Raw genomic sequence first — 21,610 nt, forward strand, 5'->3', positions numbered from 1 at the left:
AACAGCAACAGTAAAATATTTTACACGTTTCAAGCAGAAGCTAGAAAGGGAAGAAGCTTCTTTTATATATATATATATATATATATATATATATATATATTTTTTTTTTTTTTAACATGATTCCTTACATCCTGCTTCTTATTTTTTTTTTTTTACATGGTTCCTACAATATCTGATATTTCATACATCATTAATTTTCTTTGTTACTAGTTTGGAAGAGAACTGCAGCTTTTTTTGTTTCATAGTATATGTATAAATAAATATCAAGGTCCTATTAACTTCCAACTGGACCAAAAATAGGTCACCAGATAGCTGTATTCTTAGCACTGCCTAAACAACACTTGTCCTAAAAGGAGGAAAAAAAGAGAAATCAAATTGTCATTCTGCTTTAGTCACAGATGCAACAAAATTCATTATTGTTCATCATCTTTGTGAAGAAAAGGGTGAATTTTACCTGGTAAGCTGCACTCCTGCCAAATGAAAACACATTCTTATCTAAGTACGTGGTATCTGAATCACAAGATACCTCCAAATATCCAAATTACCTAAAGTTTTAAAAAGCATTTTGGAAAAGACCCAGAGTAACAGTTCTATATTGTTGCAATAATCAAAACAAAAAACCCACAAGAAAACAGTACACCACCCTAGTTTGCAAACAAGAATTACTTTAATTTTCAATGCCATATGTTTTTGAGTTTTAAAGACTACTAGCATTCCAAAAGCAATTAGCTAAAGACTGTATTTACAGCCAGTATGCAGCACAGATCAGAGACTTTCCCTCAATATTTGCACATAGTCTTAGTAATAACTGAAATCACGCAACAAGTTTCTGTACTTCTTGGCAGCAAGGGAGTTTTTAAGAACTCTACTTCAAATCACTATTTTTGTCATGTAAATTCTGTACACTGTTCTTCCACAGACCTATGTGAAAGCTGGCCAACAATTTGACTGAAGTTCATTCAGAGGGCAAGTAGACTGGAAAAACACTGTCTTTTAAAATCATGGAGGAACAATAAGGCATCAGGCCTAAAAGAATGAACACCATTGCTTCCTGAAACTTCCTTACCAAATGAACTGGTGATAGACGTTCAAATACACAGGTTATTCAATGTCACATAACGACTGGCTTCTAGCTGCACCTTCTTCTGCTGGCGATTCTGTTTGTGAAGAAATAAACTGCCTGCCTCATTACTGAACTGCTCTAGGCTGGTGGCTATGCCAAGATCACACCATTCAATGCCCTGGGCTGAGTATTATATAAAATAGCCAAGAAATGGAGACAAATGTGCTTTCTTCTTTGATACAGTTGCTGTTACTGTTAATTGACACAAACTATTAGAAAAAGCTTATTCTTTTTTATTTCACTTCTACTTAAGTTTGAATTACTCTGAAAGAGATGTTCCTTCCTTTATGTGTAAAATAAAGTACCAAGATTAGAAACTGTAGAGAAGCCATATATTTTGTTAAACAAAAGTCCATTTTGGAACTTTGCAAATGTTTAGGAGAAATACAAATGGTGTAGTCTCCTCTTCTTCCCAGAACGAAGCACCGGCCTGTTGTCAGAAGCAGAACTAACTCCTGCCTGCCCAGCGCTTGCTACGAATAAAGCCTGCAAGTTTGGCTTCAGTGTTCTGAATGCAAAGAGAAAGCCGTGAAGCATGGGCATTAATGACAACACGACCTGCCTGTGCACTGCAGGAGCAGTCAGAACAGCAACGCATCTGTGGCATTCATCACTTAAATCCTGCTGGAAACGTTCTTTGATACACATAGTGGACCTTCAGTGTATCCCAAAATATTTCCCGAATCATCTATAACAAGGTGAACCTTCCTACTGTATTGTATTTATGTGCTGTCCTCTATATAAATACCGGCACCTGCTTGTTACAAAACAGGGAATATAGCAAAAGAAAGCAGTATAGGATGAAACAAATAGGTTTCTATGCTGTATTTACAGTAGCACTTCTGGGGAATGGAGGTATGCTTTAAGTGAGCAAAACATTCTAATTCAATGTTTTTAATGTTTAGAAAGTGAGAGAGCATAAATATGGCATTTATAAATACAAGGGCTGTAAGTAAATAAATCAAGGAATGTGATTTGCAAACAAACAGAATCCCAACATTCCTTCCGCTGCTAATCCATTTCCTGAGTTTGCTTGCTTGCGTGCAGATTCAAACGTTCTTTTATCTTAAAGAATAAAAATAAACTGAAGATTTTTCCTTTTCCAAAGGTAATTTAAGAGAACAGATCATGGGCTGCTGGCTAGTAATGCAAAATCAGCATTCTCCGCAGAGTTTGGGTCAGATTGCATTATTCACTGTACGTCTGGTGTCTGCAGTACAAATCTAGACCTACAGCATGAAAGATAATCACATCACAAAAGAGGCAATTATTTCTCCTCAGAACCAAAATGTAAGAGTAGCGGTGACTAAGAGTCATACAAGCCTTTTCTGAAACAAGTTTTTAGCAGCTAAAATAAACTTGCCATTCAGGAACGACATTTTTGTTGATCACTGAGTGCAGAACTGTTATTACTGTACATCAATTATTTCTACCTACTTCTAAAAGCATCATAAAGCCCTTCTCATCAAAGAAATCAAATGACAACTGTCTGGTAAGTCTTTCCCTAAGACAATGTTGACAGGGAGACATAGTAATTTCAGTCCTGAAAGGCTGAAATTTTAAGTTTGTTGGATGAAAATGTAAGAGGTATTAATGTGACAAAAAAATCATAGTAGAAACACAATGCATGAAGAACTGAACTTTCATTTTCTTGATGTGGTAGACAGAAGGCATGACCAAGTTTTACTATGACTTTGCCAGTCTGAGTCTATAATTATTCTTTACAATTTTAGACCACTTGGGCAACTGCACAGAACACGGTAAATTCCACAGGGAATGAAAGTAGCCATCACATATGCAGAGCTACAGGCTCATTACGTTACACAAGATCTTGATTCAGAGTCCCAAAGTGGATTAGGAGGCCAAAAGTTGAAACTGCAAAACGCATGTAAAACAGCTCATATAACCTTTCCACACCTTCAAATACTGAAAAAAATCAGAACGCAATGCTTTTATAAAATTTGACATATGCAATTCAGGTAAGAAAGAACTACTGGGACAGGTCTTTGCATATTTCCTAAGTGCATACTGTTACATCTAGAGGCCCAAACATTTGGGTGCTTATTCGCCCAAGTGTCAATCCCAAGATAAACCAAAATCCAGTGGTATATGCAGTGTGTAACTGAGACGGATGGAAGTGTAAGATGCATGAATCATGAATCTTGACTCTTCTTTTTAGGATTGAAGGCATAAGTATCATCATGCTTATATCAGAGTTTAACCCCACTGAATGAGGTGGCAAGACAGATTGTTGTCTGGAAGCAATCCATAGTTCTCTTTAGCTACAATAACCGGGTTAGTTCACCAGTTTAAGTAGATGGTCTGAGCTAGCCTCTCCAACTCTGTCTAGTCATGCAGCAGTGATGGGTGTATGGGGATTTCCAGCAAATATTAAGTAACAAGTAATTTGGGATCTTTCTTCTACATGTTTAGCTAGATGCAGAGAAGGACCCTTGTCCATGGCTATAGGAAACCATGATGGCAGTTAGCTATTCTAGTCCCACTCCCAGGGAAGAAAAAAGAAAAGAATTCACTCTGAACTGACAATGTAGTCTCCTCAGTTCCATTTCAACTTTTCAACAATTTTTGGTTTAAAATTTAACAAGTTATCTGCAAGCGATATTCTGAAAAAGCACTTTAGTCTGGGAATCAGAGCACCCTCCCCTTCACACTGTGCTTCTCCAGCGACTGACCAGAACCAGCAGAGATGTGTGTTCAGCGGAGATTATGGTTTTTGTTAACTGGCCACGTTCAATATAAAGGAAGATAGCAGGACAAATAGATTAGCCTGGTTCAGTATATGCCGTGACAGCAAATGAAAAGAACGTTGCACAGGGAAAACGTGAAAACATGAAATAAATTACAGATACAAGATTAGTTCAGGCCTTTTGGTGATCACAAGACCCAGATTTTCTCTCTCCATGTAACACACCTCACATTGTCACCAATTCCAAGCCTATCTGCGGTGACTGCATTTCACATACGGGTGCATATAGGCATGACTGCTGTTACAGCCTGCAAGTTACAGTTACGATGCACTTCACGTAACAAGCCCTCAGTAAGCATTTTAATACCACCAAATATTAAGTTATAGCTCTTAGAAGAAACAAGACAGGCGTTACTTACAGAAATGGAGCACTGACTTGGAACAAGCAATTCGAAAATACGAGATACAAGGGTTTTGGCTGAGAAGTCACCTAAACATGAGTTCCCAATGGTGAAAAGGGTATGTGCATAATAATGCACGTAGTATTTCTTTCTGACTTCAAGGCTCTTATGGCCCACACACCCTTTGCCAACACTCACATTGCAAGAGGAATGTGAACAATCTTGAAAAGGTTCAGCGAAAAGGGACATGAGAGAACGCTTAAAGATTAGAAAGCACAAAGCTCTCAGTGGCTCAGCACATCCAGGCTTTTCAGAAGACGACTATGAGTTGCTTTAGCCTCATCCTATGTATTTCTATAGGAAAACAGAACAGAAACATCAGTCCAGTAGACAAAGTCTATACCTGCTATTAAAACTGGAAATTAGTTTGGGAATCTGTAGTAGAAGTAATGCAGTCTTGAGGGAGAAGGCAATTAAGGAATTTACCAGAGGAAGTAGTGGGGTTTCCACTGTGTGCTATTTAAAAATCAAGATCGGATGTTCTTTTCCAAAAAAGCCATATTCTTGTCTTAATCAGCTCATGAATATCCTCTGTGTCACACCAAATCTCAGACTACACAATCACAAGTCTTCCCTCTGGGCATATAATCTATTAATACATATTTCTGAATTAATGCAGGCTGAATAAACTGAAAAAGATATATATATAAAAGTGGGAAAAAAACAAATGCTGGTGACTACACCAGTATCTTGTTCCTTAAATTTAACCAGTACTCAACAGGTTGTTGTACTGATAGGCAGTACAATTCAGGTCAGGAAGTGTAGACGATTATTACATGCAACTGTTCCTGAGAGACTGATAATGAGATCAGGAACTAAAAGTGCATGAGCCTCAGCTAGAAGAGACATGAATTAAAGGAACCCAGCTCTGCACCAGCATTCTGCATGCAGAAGAACAGAGGGCAAATGGGGACAAACCAAGCCATTCTATTCCATGAGCTCAAAAAGAGTAACTGCCACAGTATTTAGTACGATGCTAAGCGAAATTTCCTGTTAAGACGCAGATTACATAGCTTAGGGCAGTAAAACCAAATTTAAACCTGAGAGATTGAAATTGAACAAGCATAACTAATGTGCATATTTTTCTCAGCAGAGGAGCCAAGAAGCATTCAGCTCTACCTTTTCTCTAACACAAAACCTGTTAGCATTCTCCCATTTCCCTTAAGTTTTTCTTTTGTCTCACAGATGGACCACTTGTAGCTATCAGTTTTCAAGAACATATTCTGTATAGTCACAGTTACCAGACAATGTTGGTCCTACGGGTCAGAAAACTGTGTAAGACTGACATTCTTATGCCAAGGAAGAGAAAAGGAAGGAAAATGTGAGAAACAGATGCTCTCACACTGTTGTATCATTTGGTCCTATGTATGACACAGCACGTACTGATGAGTTCCATTTTCAATTGAGAAGGAGCTTAAAATATAAGGTCCTAAGGCACACCAGGAATATGGACACACAGACATGAGTGAAAAAGAAATACTGTTATTAAGGAATAATCCTTTTTCTTTGAAAGCTGAACAAAATTTACACTCCCAGGTGTATGAGCCTAGAAAAAAAGAGCTCCAGGAAAGGACAGTGGACAAAAAGCAGTGAGCACTGTGAGCTTAACAGTCCAACATATGATACTCGGTGAAAATACGACCAAATCTCAGTGTTGTTATTCTGGAGCTCTCCTCTGCAAATGGAAGAGACATTGCAGCAATTGAAGTATTAAAAAAACACATCTGCTATTATTACAGGGAGATAAAATGAGATTTCACACTTCTAGGGTTTTCAGTGAAACACAGCTTCTAGCGCAAAATACAGCGCATTTTTGTTTGTAGATATATTAAAATAAATCATCGAGACATTCGTTTACGAAAACGATTAAAGTCTACAAAGTCTATGACACCTTCAATTTCACATTACTTGTAATAGCTTCTGCATTTTCTAAAATTATTGTGATATCAAGACCATAAAAACTTTATTATACTATGAAAGTGTGCATAAATAACAGATGATCCATCTCATTCTAGATTGATACAATCTTGTTCATCAGAAAGACTTCAAATTGTTCAACTGAATTCTTTGATTATTTTCAGAAAAAGAACAGATTTATAGAAAAAGAATACTTAAGTTTAGAATTATGCACTATTACATTGATCAAAATAAATTTGCTCAAGCATATCAGGTATGGAAAACTCACCTTCCAGAAGTTATCCACTTTGCCATAAACGAGAGATTGATTTTGCCTTTTGATGTCGTTAATGTGTTTGATGTCACTGGAATTCAGATGCTGCTCTACCACAAATCCAAGGAAGCTGTTGTCTGGAGTGTGAGCTGTAAGAAATGGAGAATATTCAAAACATTTTAAAGCATTAATTAACATTACAACAGTATAAGCGTTGACAAAAATAAAAGTAGGTATAAGGAACACAATGTACAACACATACCTCTTTTCTTCACATTCACACAGATGTATTTGCTTACTTTATTATTGAGAAGAGTTCTTACTAAGTCCTGCTGCATATGTCTACTGAAGTAAGCAGTTATTTTCTGGCTCATTTCCTGCAATGAAAGTCTGCAGCTGGACCCAGGCCAATGATAACGATTCTTTGTGTGTTCAGCTTTACTTTACTATTAGAGATAAGAGAGCCAGAAGGAATCTAGCTTGACAATCCCAGAGACGCAACACCAACACTTGGAAAAAACACTGGGTTTATGCTGGTTAACAAAGCTGTATGATGTTTCTCAATGTGATAAATTTTTGTGAATTTCTTGGGCTCATCTCTTATATTAGGAGAGCTAACACTCCATCCAGCTTGCTGCCTATTATGTATCTGTGTTAGGTATTAGCCTACAAAGTCACACCACGTAAATCAGAACAGAAATTTCACTGCCTAATTCACTACATATATCTATGTTAAAATATCGAAAAGTGACAACTGAAATGATCAAAACTGTTGTGTTAATTGCAAAGGTTATGGAATTTGGTCTTGATTTCCTATATTTTTAGCTTCCATTGTTCTTTTTTCAGCACTGACATCCAGCGATACTAGGCACTGCTCTCGCTCTCCTCCTTTAAAGGCACAGAGCTGTAGGCTCATTACAGCTAAGTTGTTTGCTTGTTTGCTGAAAATGTGTTTAATTGCATGGATGGACTGCAGTGTTCACAGCTTCAGGTAAGAATTCATTCCTATTGTATAAAAATACTGCAATATATGGGGGTATTGCACCTATTTAAAAAGTGGCACAGCCTTGCATGTCTACACAGAACAACACTGCAATGAAAACCAGGATCTCCTCTGCAAGTCTCACCTTTCAAATTCTGTTAATTCAAGTTGACAACTTGTTAGTAAGTGCGCTTTGCCAAAGAAAAGGGGGAAAATGTGGAAAAATGGAGGAAAAGATGGAGGAAAAAAAGACCCCAGACATACAACATACAATGCTAAACCCATAGTCAAAGTTCTACAAAAAGAAATTCTATTGCTATTATGACACTTTACTTTTGATTCCTCAAACCCAGCAAATTGGAAAACACAACAGAACAGAAACTATACGCAGTACATGGTTCCCTTTATTGTTATATTTAATCTTTCAAATGACAATTATCCTTCTTTCACAGAAAAATGTCTCAGCAACCGTTAGGCACTCACTTAAACCCAAGGACTCCTTAACATTTAGCACAGTGAATGGCATGTTGCAAATATTCCTGAAAAGGGGCATTTTTCTATCCTTTTGTATTTTTGGATAAGAGACCACATTCAAAGAGAGGCAAGGCAGTACGCACTTGAAAAATAAACCTTTGTTGAAGTTTTAGAACTGGTGGAATTCAGGGCCTTAAATATCATTGACAGAAAGCACTCAGATTTTTAAGCAAGACCATGCAGTTTTAAGAAGTACCAATGCTGCTATTTTGCATAAAAGATTTTAAAAAGAACATAAAAAGGGAAAAAAAGTTCACGCCTCTGGAAAGCTCAAGCATTTGGTAATATGCCACAGGTTTGAATACGGCTTTCTTTTTGCTCAGTAATAATTTTTGCCCTTATAATCAGAGTTCTCAAAACATAATAGAGTCTGGGGATCTTGGGAAGGTGTCCAGGGTTCCAACCTGGTGTAAAAATTTTACTGATTCATAACATGCACTTCCAATCATAACCCAATGAAGATGCTGCTCTCTCTGCAGCAGAGGACCAAATACAAAAATAAACTTTAGATATCTAAACATGCTGATTCTTCAGCACCTAGCACAAAAAGGAAAAATCCTTGAACAATCTATAGCACTGTAATCACTCATGCTTCAGAATGAGTTTGCTTGCAGTCTCTTCAGCACTTTCTCTGCAAAGCCAAACAGCAGTCATTGCTAGTATTAAAACCCAGAAATGGTTACCTACTGGAGTTTCAATACAGTCATACTCTTTGGAAAATTTATTATGAAGTGATCTGCTCCAAACAACAGAATGTAACATTAGTCTGTACTGCAACAGATAACATCTTCCTTATAGGGAAGATTTACTTTTTTCTGCCTTTCTTGGAGTGGGATTGAGGAGTAAACACAGCTGTACCACAAGTAGTCATGCAACTACTTTCCTCAAGTGCACCGTCACCCTTGGTGCTATCTTGAAGCAGGATCTCACAATCAAATTTCCTAATAGCTGTTCTACTTAAATACAGCACAATTGGGCCTTTGGCTCATTTTCCATGTATGACAAACCAAAAAATGTTAACAAATCATGTGGACAGGGAACAAGCTCTGCTCACTGAAGTCCAGGCACTAACTCTGCAACCACTCCCAAGTCCCATTTCCCCACCACGCCTTTGGTTGCTTGCTTCTACATAACTGGGAATGGAAAAAACTTGCACAGTAAATGTTAACAGACAAAATGTGCCTCTTCAAAGGATTTTACAAGGCAACTGAATTCAAAAGCATGTCAGCTAGACAGCAGCATGCATACTTCTGCTGTGAAGAGCAGGAAAGTTTGAAAGATATGACTATAGAGTCTGATTTGGAAAAAAAAAAAAAAAAAAGCATATGTCCCTGGTCTTGGCATCAGGTAAGAATCACCAGCAAACTTTGGAGGTCAGGCTGGTCACTGCCCAGGACTTCCTTATGGACTTGAGCTGAGAAGCTCCTGCAAGTAACAGCGTGCACCTTCCTCTTTCCTAAGCGTCATATACCCTCAAGCTAGCTGGCAGTGGTGAATCTTTCTGTTTTTTTTTCAGAGATAAACTTAAAGTACTACAGCATGCAAAAGAATGATCCTTTGATTCTAGAACTGAGTTTCATAAAGTCAAAGACTAGCGCTAGAATAGGTCACTGCAATCATTTAACATGATAAAATTTAATGAGAATTCCTTTTCCTGGGGTGGTGGTGGGGAGTATGTAAAGATTCCTTAAATGTTTATAACAATACTGACATCTACTACTTGTTTTCCAATAGCTTTGTACTCTGCTGGGAAAAAAAGTGAGAATCAGTTCCTCTCAGGATAAATGCTCACAACATAACGATAAGTTTGGTGAAAATTTGTGAGAAATACACTCCAAAAATTGAGACAAAAATTTTTTGAAGGAAACGCCAGCCATCACTTTCCACATAGGTATACTATGCCCTATCATTTTCCTTGCTGTTGTGCTTTTTTTTTTGTGTGTGTGTTTGACAGTATGGTAGAGTATTTGCATAGTCTACACTTATGATTCTGCCCTTTTACATACATTTTATTAAGCCATGAACTTGTTTTAAATAATACAAGAATTCTTCTCAATGACAGCATTCCTTTTTAAAACCCCAACTTCTTTATAAACCCAGGGATACTTACGGAACATCGTATAGAACTGCTGGGGGTTAAGGTTCCACTTTCCCCATGGTGTCTTGTGGCCTTTAGACTGAGCGTAATGGGCATGGTTAAACTCTGGTTCAGTTCCAAATGAATCTAGAACTCTTAGCATACACCTAAAAGAAAAAAATAAAGACTTACTGCAGGTACACAAGCATATATATATATATATAAGCATGTGTACACAGTTATAATTAAGATGTGTTCTGTTTGTATTTGCAACTGTGAATGATTTATAAACTGAAGGCATATTTCAATTTCAAAGGCACTACAATCAGCAAGTTGAAGGACATTTCAGACATTCAAATAGAAACCCTGGAGCTTGGTTTTGGTTTCCTTGTTCTCAGAAAATGAATTCATGCTTCAACATCCAAGTACAGCTTAGGGAACACTGCTGCGGTCACCTACATTCCTGGGGCTCTGAAGTAGAATTTAGGCAGAAGAAGAGAGGATTCTTCATCTATTTCCTAATGTTCTTACCCACCACTACAAAACCAGTGCAACAGCCAAAGGCTACATACCAAGATCAGAGCAGAATAGAATTTTGTCTTTAGACAACTCTATTTAGTCTCCAGATTCTGACTTTTGGGTCAGTTAGACCTACTGGAGAAGCCCTGAAGACAGTTTAATTTGCAGACTTGCAGTCAGACAGGCCATTTGTTTGTAAAACTGTTTGTTAGAGACATTTGAAAAAATAATACAAAAGTCAAATGTCTGCAACTAAGAGAAACCTTGGCATTGGATTACAAGGAGTCTGGAGAAGAGATTCACACTCAGTTCTTTATTGAAAAGTCTTATTAACTCCTTGAAAAAAAAAACAAAAAACAAACCTACTTCAGTCATGAGTCGTGTTATTTTTAAAAAGAATCCACAGCGCACGAAAGGCTGAAAAAAACCACCCTCAATTTAAGATGGTGGATATTCTAGCATACAGGTTCAAGGATTTATGTTTCCAAAATGCAGCCTTGTAAAATTTTGATATGGCTTAGACAGGAACTTTATTTGTAGTGGTCACACTGACCGTTAGCTCTACTGCAAATGAATTGTGTTACTTGGCTCTAAAGCTGCTGACCCTTCTGTTCTTCAGCCCTCCACAAATAAAATCTGGGGAAAAGATTGATACAGGCTGTATAGGGCCATGTGCCACGTTGGGTTGTGATGTAAAGACATCAACTCTTATCACGACACACTTTGTCACTAAGAAAGAAACACAACCTCAGAGGTGGCACAGAATATCGGTAGCTGGTAAAAGTGCCTTTAAAAAATGCCTGTATTTCTCACTCTTCAAAAAGTTTCCCATGCCTCAAGCCCATACACATTCTCATCGGTAAAACATCAAGTTCTTGGCTTCAACAGGTAACAGAACTTAGCTCCAAATATAGTTCAGCATTAAAAAGTGAAAAAACTTAGTCCCCAAACCACACTTACATACTTACATGTTACTCTTTTCACTGAAGTATTCATTAAATTGTGAAAAAGAAAAAAAAACAACAACAAAACCAAATAAAACAAAATGAAATGCCACCTTTGTATTTCAGAGTACAAAAGGGGCAAATTTACTTTGTTTTTAAATCTTCATAGAGATCTTTCAAGCAAAAAAAGAAAGTCAAAAGATACAACACATTGTGATTCACCAAACAACAAAGCTGACAGATCCGTTTCTCTGCAGTGTTTTATGTCAACTGTTCTCAATGAAAATATTTTACAACAGTAGCAATGATCTCTGCATCATACAAAATACTCTAGCAAGACCAAAACAACTTCTGCACTGATGAATCACTGAGTAATAAAAGCCCTCTTACTTCTTGGCAGGCCTTAAAACAGAATTCTTAGCAAATGTACAGCTTTTGGCCAGGTACAGGAATGCAGGGGAATAAGAAAATGGGTGAAAGCTACTGAAAACCTGCAGCACTACTGGAGTCTGTCAAATCATACGTTTAAGGAGCACTGCAGTGCATGCAAATGTCTCAATGTGCTTCATTTCCTCTTGTTTTTCTGTATTCAGGTGTAAGGTATGTTAGCACCAATTATTTAGAGTGATATGGTGTCACTAAGTCCAACTTACACAGGGCTCTGAAGCAGAAGTACAGGAAATATGATGCAATGGAAAGTAAGTGAAGCAGTGAAGCAGGGAAAACGAAACCTGTGTTTATAGTATTAGGGCATGAAGAAAGTCAGGAAGACAGGAAGAGATCACAGCAGAAGGAACTGGTGTGAGACTGATTTGCCTATTCATTGACACAGTTGGTTGATTCACGAGATGTTAAATTAAAAATGAAACGGACCTATCTCCTTTTTAAAACGAGGAACTGAACTTTTTCTTTCTAATTTTACGAAGCTAACGGAACTACTGAAAACTAGTGATTATATGTGTATTTGTAACTCACTGAAGCTGGCAGTATTTAAAATAAACTATGTCTGAAATCTCTCTCACACCCAAAGAAGAGAAAACAAGGGGTACATCACCCCCATAGAACAGAGCGCTGTCCTTTGACACACTAGTGTGGCACTACTGAATATTTCACACAGTGTACCAGAAAGCACTCTTCCCATCTCAAAAAGATTTCCACAAACCATAGAACAGTTCTTCTAAAACAAGGATTGGTGGGTAGCAAATTGCCTATGGAAACAACCACATCGATGTTTTCTTTCTTCTGATATATTAGAAGTGACAAATGTTGTGTTTACAAAAAAAAGGACAAAAGTAACCCGGAATTATCACCATTTTTCAAGTTAGCGTTTTTCCATAAATATTGGGCATTCACACTATCTGAACTGGGCTGCCCTGGTGGAAGTATTCATACATATTTATTCAGGTCATTCTCCCACCTGAGGTTATAGTTGTTCCCTCCTTGTACATCCTCTCTGTCTGGGTGAGCAGTGCTGTCCAGCAGCACCCATCACTGTCAGCAGCTAACACCTATGCCAGCAGGCACTGCTAAATGAAGGGCACGTGGCTGCAGACAGACAGCAGACATTTTCCTGGGAGCAAGCCGGTCAAAACCCAAGCAGTTCTGGTGCAGAAGCTCTGTAGGTGCACTGAGCTCAGGCACAGCAACATGCCCGCACACATACACAGACTCCAGACTGCTTTGGCTCATGCCCAGCCAAGCTCACGTCTGCCTACAGCAAGCTCTGCAGACGCACGTATTTTTTCAGGCCCCTCACTACTTAAATTCAAAATGTAAGAACTTAGTCAGAAAATATCCCTCCTAAAACAGACGTATTCTAGAAAACACGTAAGCAGCGGGAATGTTGCTCATTTTGCAGGATACCTGTCATGTTCATTTGTTTCAAGAATAAAGCCAGTTAGATTTTAGGCATATGGGAATGAGTCATTGCTAGAGAGGCTGGAGAAAAATGAAAAAATACCAGATTCATCTGCGCTGTACAGAGGACGCGGGTGACAAGAAAAGCAATGAGCTGCACCCCTCAATCTATATTAAGCCACTAATTTTTATGTTGCTTCATCGCATGTGAACTGTGTTCAAATACCCAAACTTCAGAAGAGAAAAATGCAGCTTGTCCAGGCATTCTGCTTGACAATACGGTGCTCAGAACAAATGAAATCTGTTTTGATGTATTCCTGCTATTTGTAGCACAGTTATACCCCAGATAAAGCACATACTATCAGGAGTCACTGGTGCTACAGACCTCAGAAGTACAATGCAGTATTCCAGCTGCTGAGAAGCACTCACCTCTCACAGCAGGTCATTCTTGTGAGCTACGAGTCCTAGAAACCTGATTTGAGACAGCCAAAACTTTCCTCGGGGCTCAAGTTCACTCAAAGATTACATACTGCGCTCTTATGAAGAGCCTGTTCTGAAGGCACAGGTTAATGCTACCGCTCTACTTCAATCCAAAGTGAATAAACACATTTTATTTGTATTTGAGTCTGGTCTGCACACAAGACCAAGCTGACCAGCACACATCTGCTGAACTACATGGCGTAAAACAGGACACCTCTTTCAAGAGGAAAAAATCTTTCCTGCTGACATTAGATACTAATGAGTGAGGAAGAGAAGTTTGTGAAGAACAAGGCCTATGAGGCAGCTTTATAGGTGATAATGCTTTTGTTTTACTGGAATGCATTCAACAAGAATACATAAATATGATCTTTTATACCAGGCTTACTCTCTTAACTTAAAAATATTATTATGACAAACTTTATGAGGTAACTCATGATGCTGAAAGAAAAAAGGTTGCAACAGGATCATTTAACAGGAGACAGCTTGGTGAAACTAAGAATTAATTCTTCTTTTCTGATGGTCTCTGCTAGACTCTGGACCCTGTTTTCTACACTGACCTTGAAGAACAGTATCAAGTAACTACAGAGATCCCAAAAAAATGCAATGAAAACCTGAATTATAAGGAGTGATCCAAACCTCTGAATTTATTTATTTATGTGGGGCAGGGGAGAGAAGGCAAATTGAAGCAAGCACAGTACATAAGATATTCTACAAGCTGGCAGAGAGAGGGAGGAAGTAATTTATTTTCTGAAACCATGGGGGATAAGCAGGAACATGCAGTTTGCAAGATATCAAGCCAAGAAAGATACTATTAAACTTCTCTTTAAGGTATGAAATACTGTTGCTGTCTTTTGGAGTCTTCTCTAAGAGACTAGGCAAAAATCTCTCAAGAAAGATAAATACACCTGATCTGCAACAGTATACACCTGATGAGGTCCTGTTCAATCCCCAGATACACAGTGCTGGCTGTAGAAGAGAACTAGTGATATTTTTTCTTCCTCAAAAGCACAGCTAAAAAACATCTCATACTGCCTAACGTATGTATTTACAGTGAAATTTAATTCTTCTCTCCTTAAACAAAAAAAGAGTCAGTCATTACTACAAATTAGGAATCAATGAAAAACAGATTGGCAGCTTAAGATTTAATGATTCATGAAACAAGCAAGAAAAATTGAAGAGCTGATCTAATAAACTCAATGTCATGCTGCATTTCCACCATCCTTGCTACAGAATATGCCAAGTAGAAATTTAAAACGCTTCTTCCCTTTTGGTTACAATTTCCTAAGCCTGGTTTTCTATCCTGACCACAATACCATATGTGATCGCCTAATGACAATTACATCTGGCAGACAGACAGCCAACTCTAACTCAGTGGAAAATGGGATTAGCTTTATTAGCAGGCTCCTAAAAACCCAAGTATCTGTTTACTCCTCTACTTTAAAAAAGAGATTAAGAGTAATCTAATATGCGACGCTAATCACAGTACTTTTATTTAAAATTATGCTGAAAAGATGCAATGTTCTAGCAAATCCTGAAGTAGGAAAAAACACAATTCTTCTGCCTTCAGAGAACCTTTCAATTTCTTCCCTCAGCTAGGATTTACTGGACTTTACAGATCATGAAACACAGCTAATTTGATTAGGTCAAAAAAAAATAAATCAAAGTCAGTGATTTAGATTTGGTTTTATTTCATGCTGATCTATATTAATGCAACATGTGTGAGGCTTGCTCATTTAAACATATTGACAAAAAGAAATCTGGTTCTAAAACCACAGACAATAAGAAGGCCATTCCAAGTAATTTCTTGTGACAACCATCTTCCATCCCTAATGGAAAAATGCTTATAGATTACAGAAGCAACAGCAACTGCAGTTAACAGCAGATTTATTCTTTAGAATTACTAGTGAAGACAATTCTGCCCCCAGGATTTTTAGGGATGGGACAGAAAATATGACATTGTTGTTAAACAATAAAATTTAAATAGATAAATCCCCACAACCATCAATCCAGTATGGAGACAAACACAGACAAGCAAAACATGCACGTTCTGCTCCAACTCAACAGCAAAGTTCCATAATCTTTCAGCCCATCTATTAATTTACAAATAGATGGGAAGAACAAAACTTGGGAGAGGGGATGAAGAAAAGACAAAGATGATGACTCAGCAATATAATTCATTAAGATTAAAAATGCTTCGATCTACAACAAGTATTCCATACGTGCGTGGGGAGGGCCTTACATCTGGTATGCAACAAACAGGTAACAATTGCTTTATTCTTAGGAATGAAGGACAACGGAGAACTGTATTTTTACTTTTAAATAAATTCCAATTCACGTAAGCGTACCCACTTTAGTACTTTTACATGTTATTCCACAAAAGCTCTTCAACAAAGCAGTTTAGAGGTCAAATAAATATTATACTCACTGGTAATGTACCCACGATGGACCAAGGGTTTTCTTAAACTGAGTGAGTCCCACAATATCAATGTAAATGAGTTCTACAACTTTATCTCCCTGGGTGGGACAGCCAGATCTGTTACCTACAACCTTCTTCATAATCCTAAATGGAAAAAGAAGGAACATGGAAAAGTATTACTTTCAGATCAACCTTGAAATTCATGCTATATTACTTATACCAATAATTCACCTTTTCACAAAAGCCTTAGTTTTATCTCTTCCAAATCAGTAACTATGTAAAAACATTCAAATGCTAAAGATCCTCAGCATTTATTAAAGAGCTGCATATGCATCAGTAAAGAGCTAATTTCACTAAAAATCCCATCCACTTAAAAAAAATAATAATATGATCTGAATGTTTAAAAATAGTGTTCTGAAATGATTGGAAATAATTTCTTCTATTGGCAGCTTGATGGAATAAGAGCTCTCTACAAAATGATGCTGTCATGTTATAAAAAAAAATGAAAGCTACGGAAAAGGTGCATGTTCCCAACCTTAAAATAGCTGTATTATGCCTAATGCTGAACGTCTCATGCAAAGCAAGACAAAGATGAGTGGGGCAGCAATGTGACCTAACATAAGCAATTAACTACATCAAAAGTAATCTGTTTAAAGGATTAAAACCTCTATTTTAAAATCAGATACTGAGTGAAGAATAGTAAAAACTGAAGAAGAGGACACAGAATTAGGATAATCTGTAAAACTTCTTACTGCAGCTGGTTAAAGCACCTGGAATGTTAAAGAATAAGCTGCTTAGTCTGAATTTTACAGCATTCATTTATGAAGTCTCATGAGCCTGAAGCTACAATGAAAACACATTATCCTTTTATAGCACATATTTAGCTCATGAAAATAATCTTATTGTCTGTTTAGTGAATTACCACTTTCATTTTATGCTTCAAGAAATTATACACTTTGTTAATAGAAGCTTCAAGAGTTTACAATTTCCGATTTTTATTATTTTTTTTGTATTCCAGTTTCAAAATTGAAAGTAATCTCCTTACTCCTTGAGCTCTGCCAGAGAAGCTGAAATCCTGATGTCATGGCCCAGTAAGTAGAGAGACGTAATTAAATCACTCCACTGGACTAATTCACCAAGTGGGCCACCACTAAATGCATTCTCAGCAATCTTGAATCCAGATTCTTTCGTCAAAAGCCCCAGATGAACAAGAATCTGAAAAGAAAGGTTGTATGTTAGTTACCAACATTAAACATGCAACTAGCATACTTCACAGCATTTTCTCAAATTCCCACTATGGACACACACAAAAACCCAACCAAACAATGAAGCCAAACACACAAGAACAACAATCAACAACAACAACAACCTAACACCTCCACCCTAATTGGAGACCCTGTAAATAATTTAATTCTGTAATAGATCTCTGGAACAGTAATTGTAAGAATGTTGCTTTATTCTTTTGCACTATGATATGCCAGAAGACCAGTTACAAAACGCTTAAATCAGTGTTATTCACAAAACAACATGTAATTCTGCACAGAAAGTAAGTTGTGATTCAAATTAATTTCTTTTGTTTGAATAACCACTTATATTCTCAAGTAGGATATTCTTGCTTATGCAACAGGACAGTTCGGTCCAGGAAGGGTATGTTCTTTTGGATGAGCCATTAAGGAACTTGGAAAGATTGCGTAAGAATGACAGGATGCTTTATCAACCTTTTTTCTGCACTGCCACTGGAGGAGAGTTTTCTCTAAAGTTCCTTGAAATCTGTGCTTGCCTTTCTAATGGAGCACAACAGCTGAGTTCAAACACTTCACTACACATCTGGACTACTCTTTGAGTGTTGATACATATAGTGCCAAACATAAACCCCAAACACCAAAACCTTATCCTTCACTCTTTAAAAAAGAAGCAGCATTCATAAAAACATCTTGTTCTAATCTCTGCTCCCAGAAGAGAACTGGACACATTAAAATGAAATCACCATATGTTTGCAGACCTTAAAAAAGGTCTTTAAAAAGACCTTAAAGGACTTTTAAAAGCGAAGAATAAGCACTAGAGCATCCCATCAAAACTGCCTGTACAGGACAGTGCTGCTTTTGTTTATTTCTGAGTTTCTGTATTCTCAGATGTTACATTTCTTTAATAAAACAGGCTGCACTGCTGCTTGAAAGAAAAGCATTGCTCCTTGACAGAGAGTGAGCCTCCACAAGGACTGTGGTAAGTGACAAACATGAGAGCCACAATATGGAGCCCAGGTCTCCTGCAGGGACTGAGGATCGCAAGCAAGAAGCAGAGCCACAGACAGGCAGCCTTCTGAGGGGACAGGAACACAACTCTGACTGCCACTCAGGTTTGGCTCCAGTAAGCACAAGGCAGGAAGGGAAATTTCTGTGTTTAAGAGCTTCAGCTTTATCTTAACTAATTGAAGTAATTAAAAAAAATAATTAAAATAAAATAGACTTTTTGATTTCAAGAGTCTCACAGACTTTAACCTGGACTCACTATAAGTCAAAAGAGATCTGATTGAAAGTTGTGATCAACTTCAAGCCCACTCCAACCCAAACCAGAAAGATGCCACGTAAGATTTCAGTTGTGGACAAAGGAAATATACAACTGTTGTTTTCTACAACTATGTAAAACATTCCAGTGTAATCAGTCTGTGGTAAATTTATAGTTCATTTCTTTAAAACCTTCTGCATAACTTCTCTTTTATCCAAAATTAAAGATGTTAAAAAACTTATTCAAAGACTGACTTACTGGATGTATACAAACACAAATCCATTTTACAAATAATTCCAAACAACAAAATACTCATTGAAAAGAGACAAATGTACGAACATGAGCCTTTTACTCATATTTGGTATTCCTGCTCCAAAGTTACTTTTGGAAAATTTAGCTTAAGTAAGGCAAATGTTTGCAAGTGGCAAGTGCTAAAAAAATGTTTTAACTTACCTTCTTTCGTTTTCTCTTCTCCAAATTTTGCTTTTCTGCAAGTGATTTAATTGCTTCAATCCAGGTATCAGCCATTCGTCTGATGCGTAACATCATCCACCTGAATTCCTCATGCCGTGACATCATTTTGTAGAGAGGATCAAAGTTGATACGAATTTCAGCCTTCAATTAAGTCATTAAAACAAACAAAAAAAACAATGTTATTGTGTGTACCTTTCAGAAGTGATGAAACTACACAAACATGAATTGTTCTTTACATTATTTGGTGTAAAAAATAAAATAAAAGCAAACAAAAAAGGATAATGCTTCTTATGCTAAAGTCAAGATTTTACTTTGCAATTACCTTAGAAGAGGTTGTAGCAAGGTGGGAATTGGGCTCCTCCCATGTCCATTTAAATGGACATTTCTAAGCCATATAAATTATGGTTATTTTTGTTAGTAGTACTTATTAGCACTGGAGTATATTTGCAATGTTTCACCATGTATTTATTTCCGCAGTACAAGATTTAGTTTTGTTCATGTGTTTGCAAAGGAGGCTAAAAGTATCTCTAGGACACAATACAAATTCAGAAAATTACACTGAGGATTCAGATATCATCATGAATCTTCAAAATACAAGGAAGGCTCTTACAATAACATTAAGGCAGAAACATTGCTACAGTATTCCTTTAAAAAGAAATATTCATTTGAAAGCCAGACCGATGCAAAACAATTGGTTTTACAAAGTATGACATTCTACACCAAAATTCTATAGGCGATGTTCATTTGCAGCCCAATAATTATCTTAAAATACCTAAGTGCTACATAATTAGGCTGTAACAGTTTAAAAACTCTACTGCATACTGAGTTATTTCTCAAGGAAAAAATCAAAACCTTACAAACCTGAAATGTACATAGGCCTCTTTTGTTACAGCATTGTTTTATATAAAGCCCAGATTTATAGGATAATAAAAATAGATAGTTTCACATATGGTCACTTAATACTGGGGAACAGTCTATAGCTTTGCAAATTTTCTCAGTATCTCTGTACAACGCTACATAAACTAGAACACTTGAATGTTTTTAATGGAAATCTGCCACCAAGACTGCAGTATGACTTGAGAAAATATGTGATGAGCTACATATACACAGTCAAGGAAGCTGCCCTTCAGTTTTGAGGAGCTGAGGAATAACAATAGTAAATTCTAGTCTTACTAGCATTTATGTGGCACAGGCTTCCAGGGTCTTTTGAGTGAACAATTACTGAACACCCATGTTTTAATGTTTTTCTTACCACTGTTTTTTGATCGGTTTCTTCATTAGGATTTTTTGCTCTCCAAGGTAAACGAGGACACCAATTTTCAACCTGCAAAACAATCAAATTAAAACAAACAATTCTATTTTACTTTCAGCTCCTCTACCAAACTCTGACTGCCTTTATGTTCCACTTTCCTATGGTTTGAATACAACATCAGCTGATTAGTAAGTCACTGCATGGCAAAACCTGCCTTCTAAGAGAAGCTTAAGAAGACTTTTTGCAATTCAATTCTACTTTAACCTTGCAAATTTGCAACTAAAAGTAGCATTTAGATATTCATTCATGATAATGAATACATAACAGAAAACCCTTTCAAGTCAGAGGTCAGCTGCTAAATGCTTTTTCTGAGCAGGTCCTAAATTATTTTCAAAAAGCACTGAGTTTTCTGTGCTTCTAGACCTTATAAAATACGTATTCTATATATACACATTTCCCATCTGCCTAGGATATCTCTATAAAAAGACTGAGAAAAAACAAGGATCAGAATTCTACCTTGTAGAAATCTAGACAAAAAATTGAAAGAAAGATGACTTCACAAAAAATCTTACTTGATAAGTAATAGGATTTTAACTTAGGTAACGGTATCCGCAAGTACTAGTAGCCATAATTCTGAGAGAAACAATCCATGCAAATACAGTACTACCACTGTCTACTAGAAAAACAACGGCTAGGAGGTAAGGAAGAAACAGCAAATGGACACAAGTCACTGAAACTGCCTGCGCTTTCCATAGGAATCTCACTTGTCCTGTGGAATCTGTACAACCCACATCAAATAATCAGCCCATTCAGTGTTGTGAAGGAATTTCACTGTTGGAGGCAAACCACAAAAGCACAACAGGAACAGAACTGTATTGCAAAAAGGGAGGGTCCCTCCAGTCACAGACCTGTAAGCCTGAAGCATTAGAGATTGATACCTTAAGACTGAACGATTGCCTAGAAAACCAATCACATGAAAATAATAAATTAACAAATATCACAACCTCATTAAAAAGAAGAAACGTATCGAGCGTAGTTTTCTTTGACAAATTATATAAAAGCCTTAATTTGAATGCTATGAATTCATCTACCCAACATACTTAATGCAA

General features: G+C 37.1%; 1 protein-coding gene across 1 annotated transcript in view; it reads right to left on the reverse strand.

Moving 5' to 3' along the window:
• MGAT5 (alpha-1,6-mannosylglycoprotein 6-beta-N-acetylglucosaminyltransferase) overlaps window positions 1-21,610 on the reverse strand; it is a 111,544-nt gene that overhangs the window by 15,773 nt on the left and 74,161 nt on the right. Inside the window, exons 6-11 of the mRNA XM_084289622.1 lie at window positions 20,502-20,573; window positions 19,229-19,390; window positions 17,316-17,485; window positions 16,280-16,414; window positions 10,088-10,221; window positions 6,477-6,610 (exon numbers count right to left, since the gene is read on the reverse strand). Of these exons, the coding sequence (XP_084145748.1) occupies window positions 6,477-6,610; window positions 10,088-10,221; window positions 16,280-16,414; window positions 17,316-17,485; window positions 19,229-19,390; window positions 20,502-20,573 (807 nt within the window). The remainder of the gene's footprint in view (window positions 1-6,476; window positions 6,611-10,087; window positions 10,222-16,279; window positions 16,415-17,315; window positions 17,486-19,228; window positions 19,391-20,501; window positions 20,574-21,610) is intronic.

Source organism: Netta rufina (assembly GCF_964035555.1).
Source record: "Netta rufina genome assembly, chromosome: 6".
Taxonomy (NCBI): domain Eukaryota; kingdom Metazoa; phylum Chordata; class Aves; order Anseriformes; family Anatidae; genus Netta; species Netta rufina.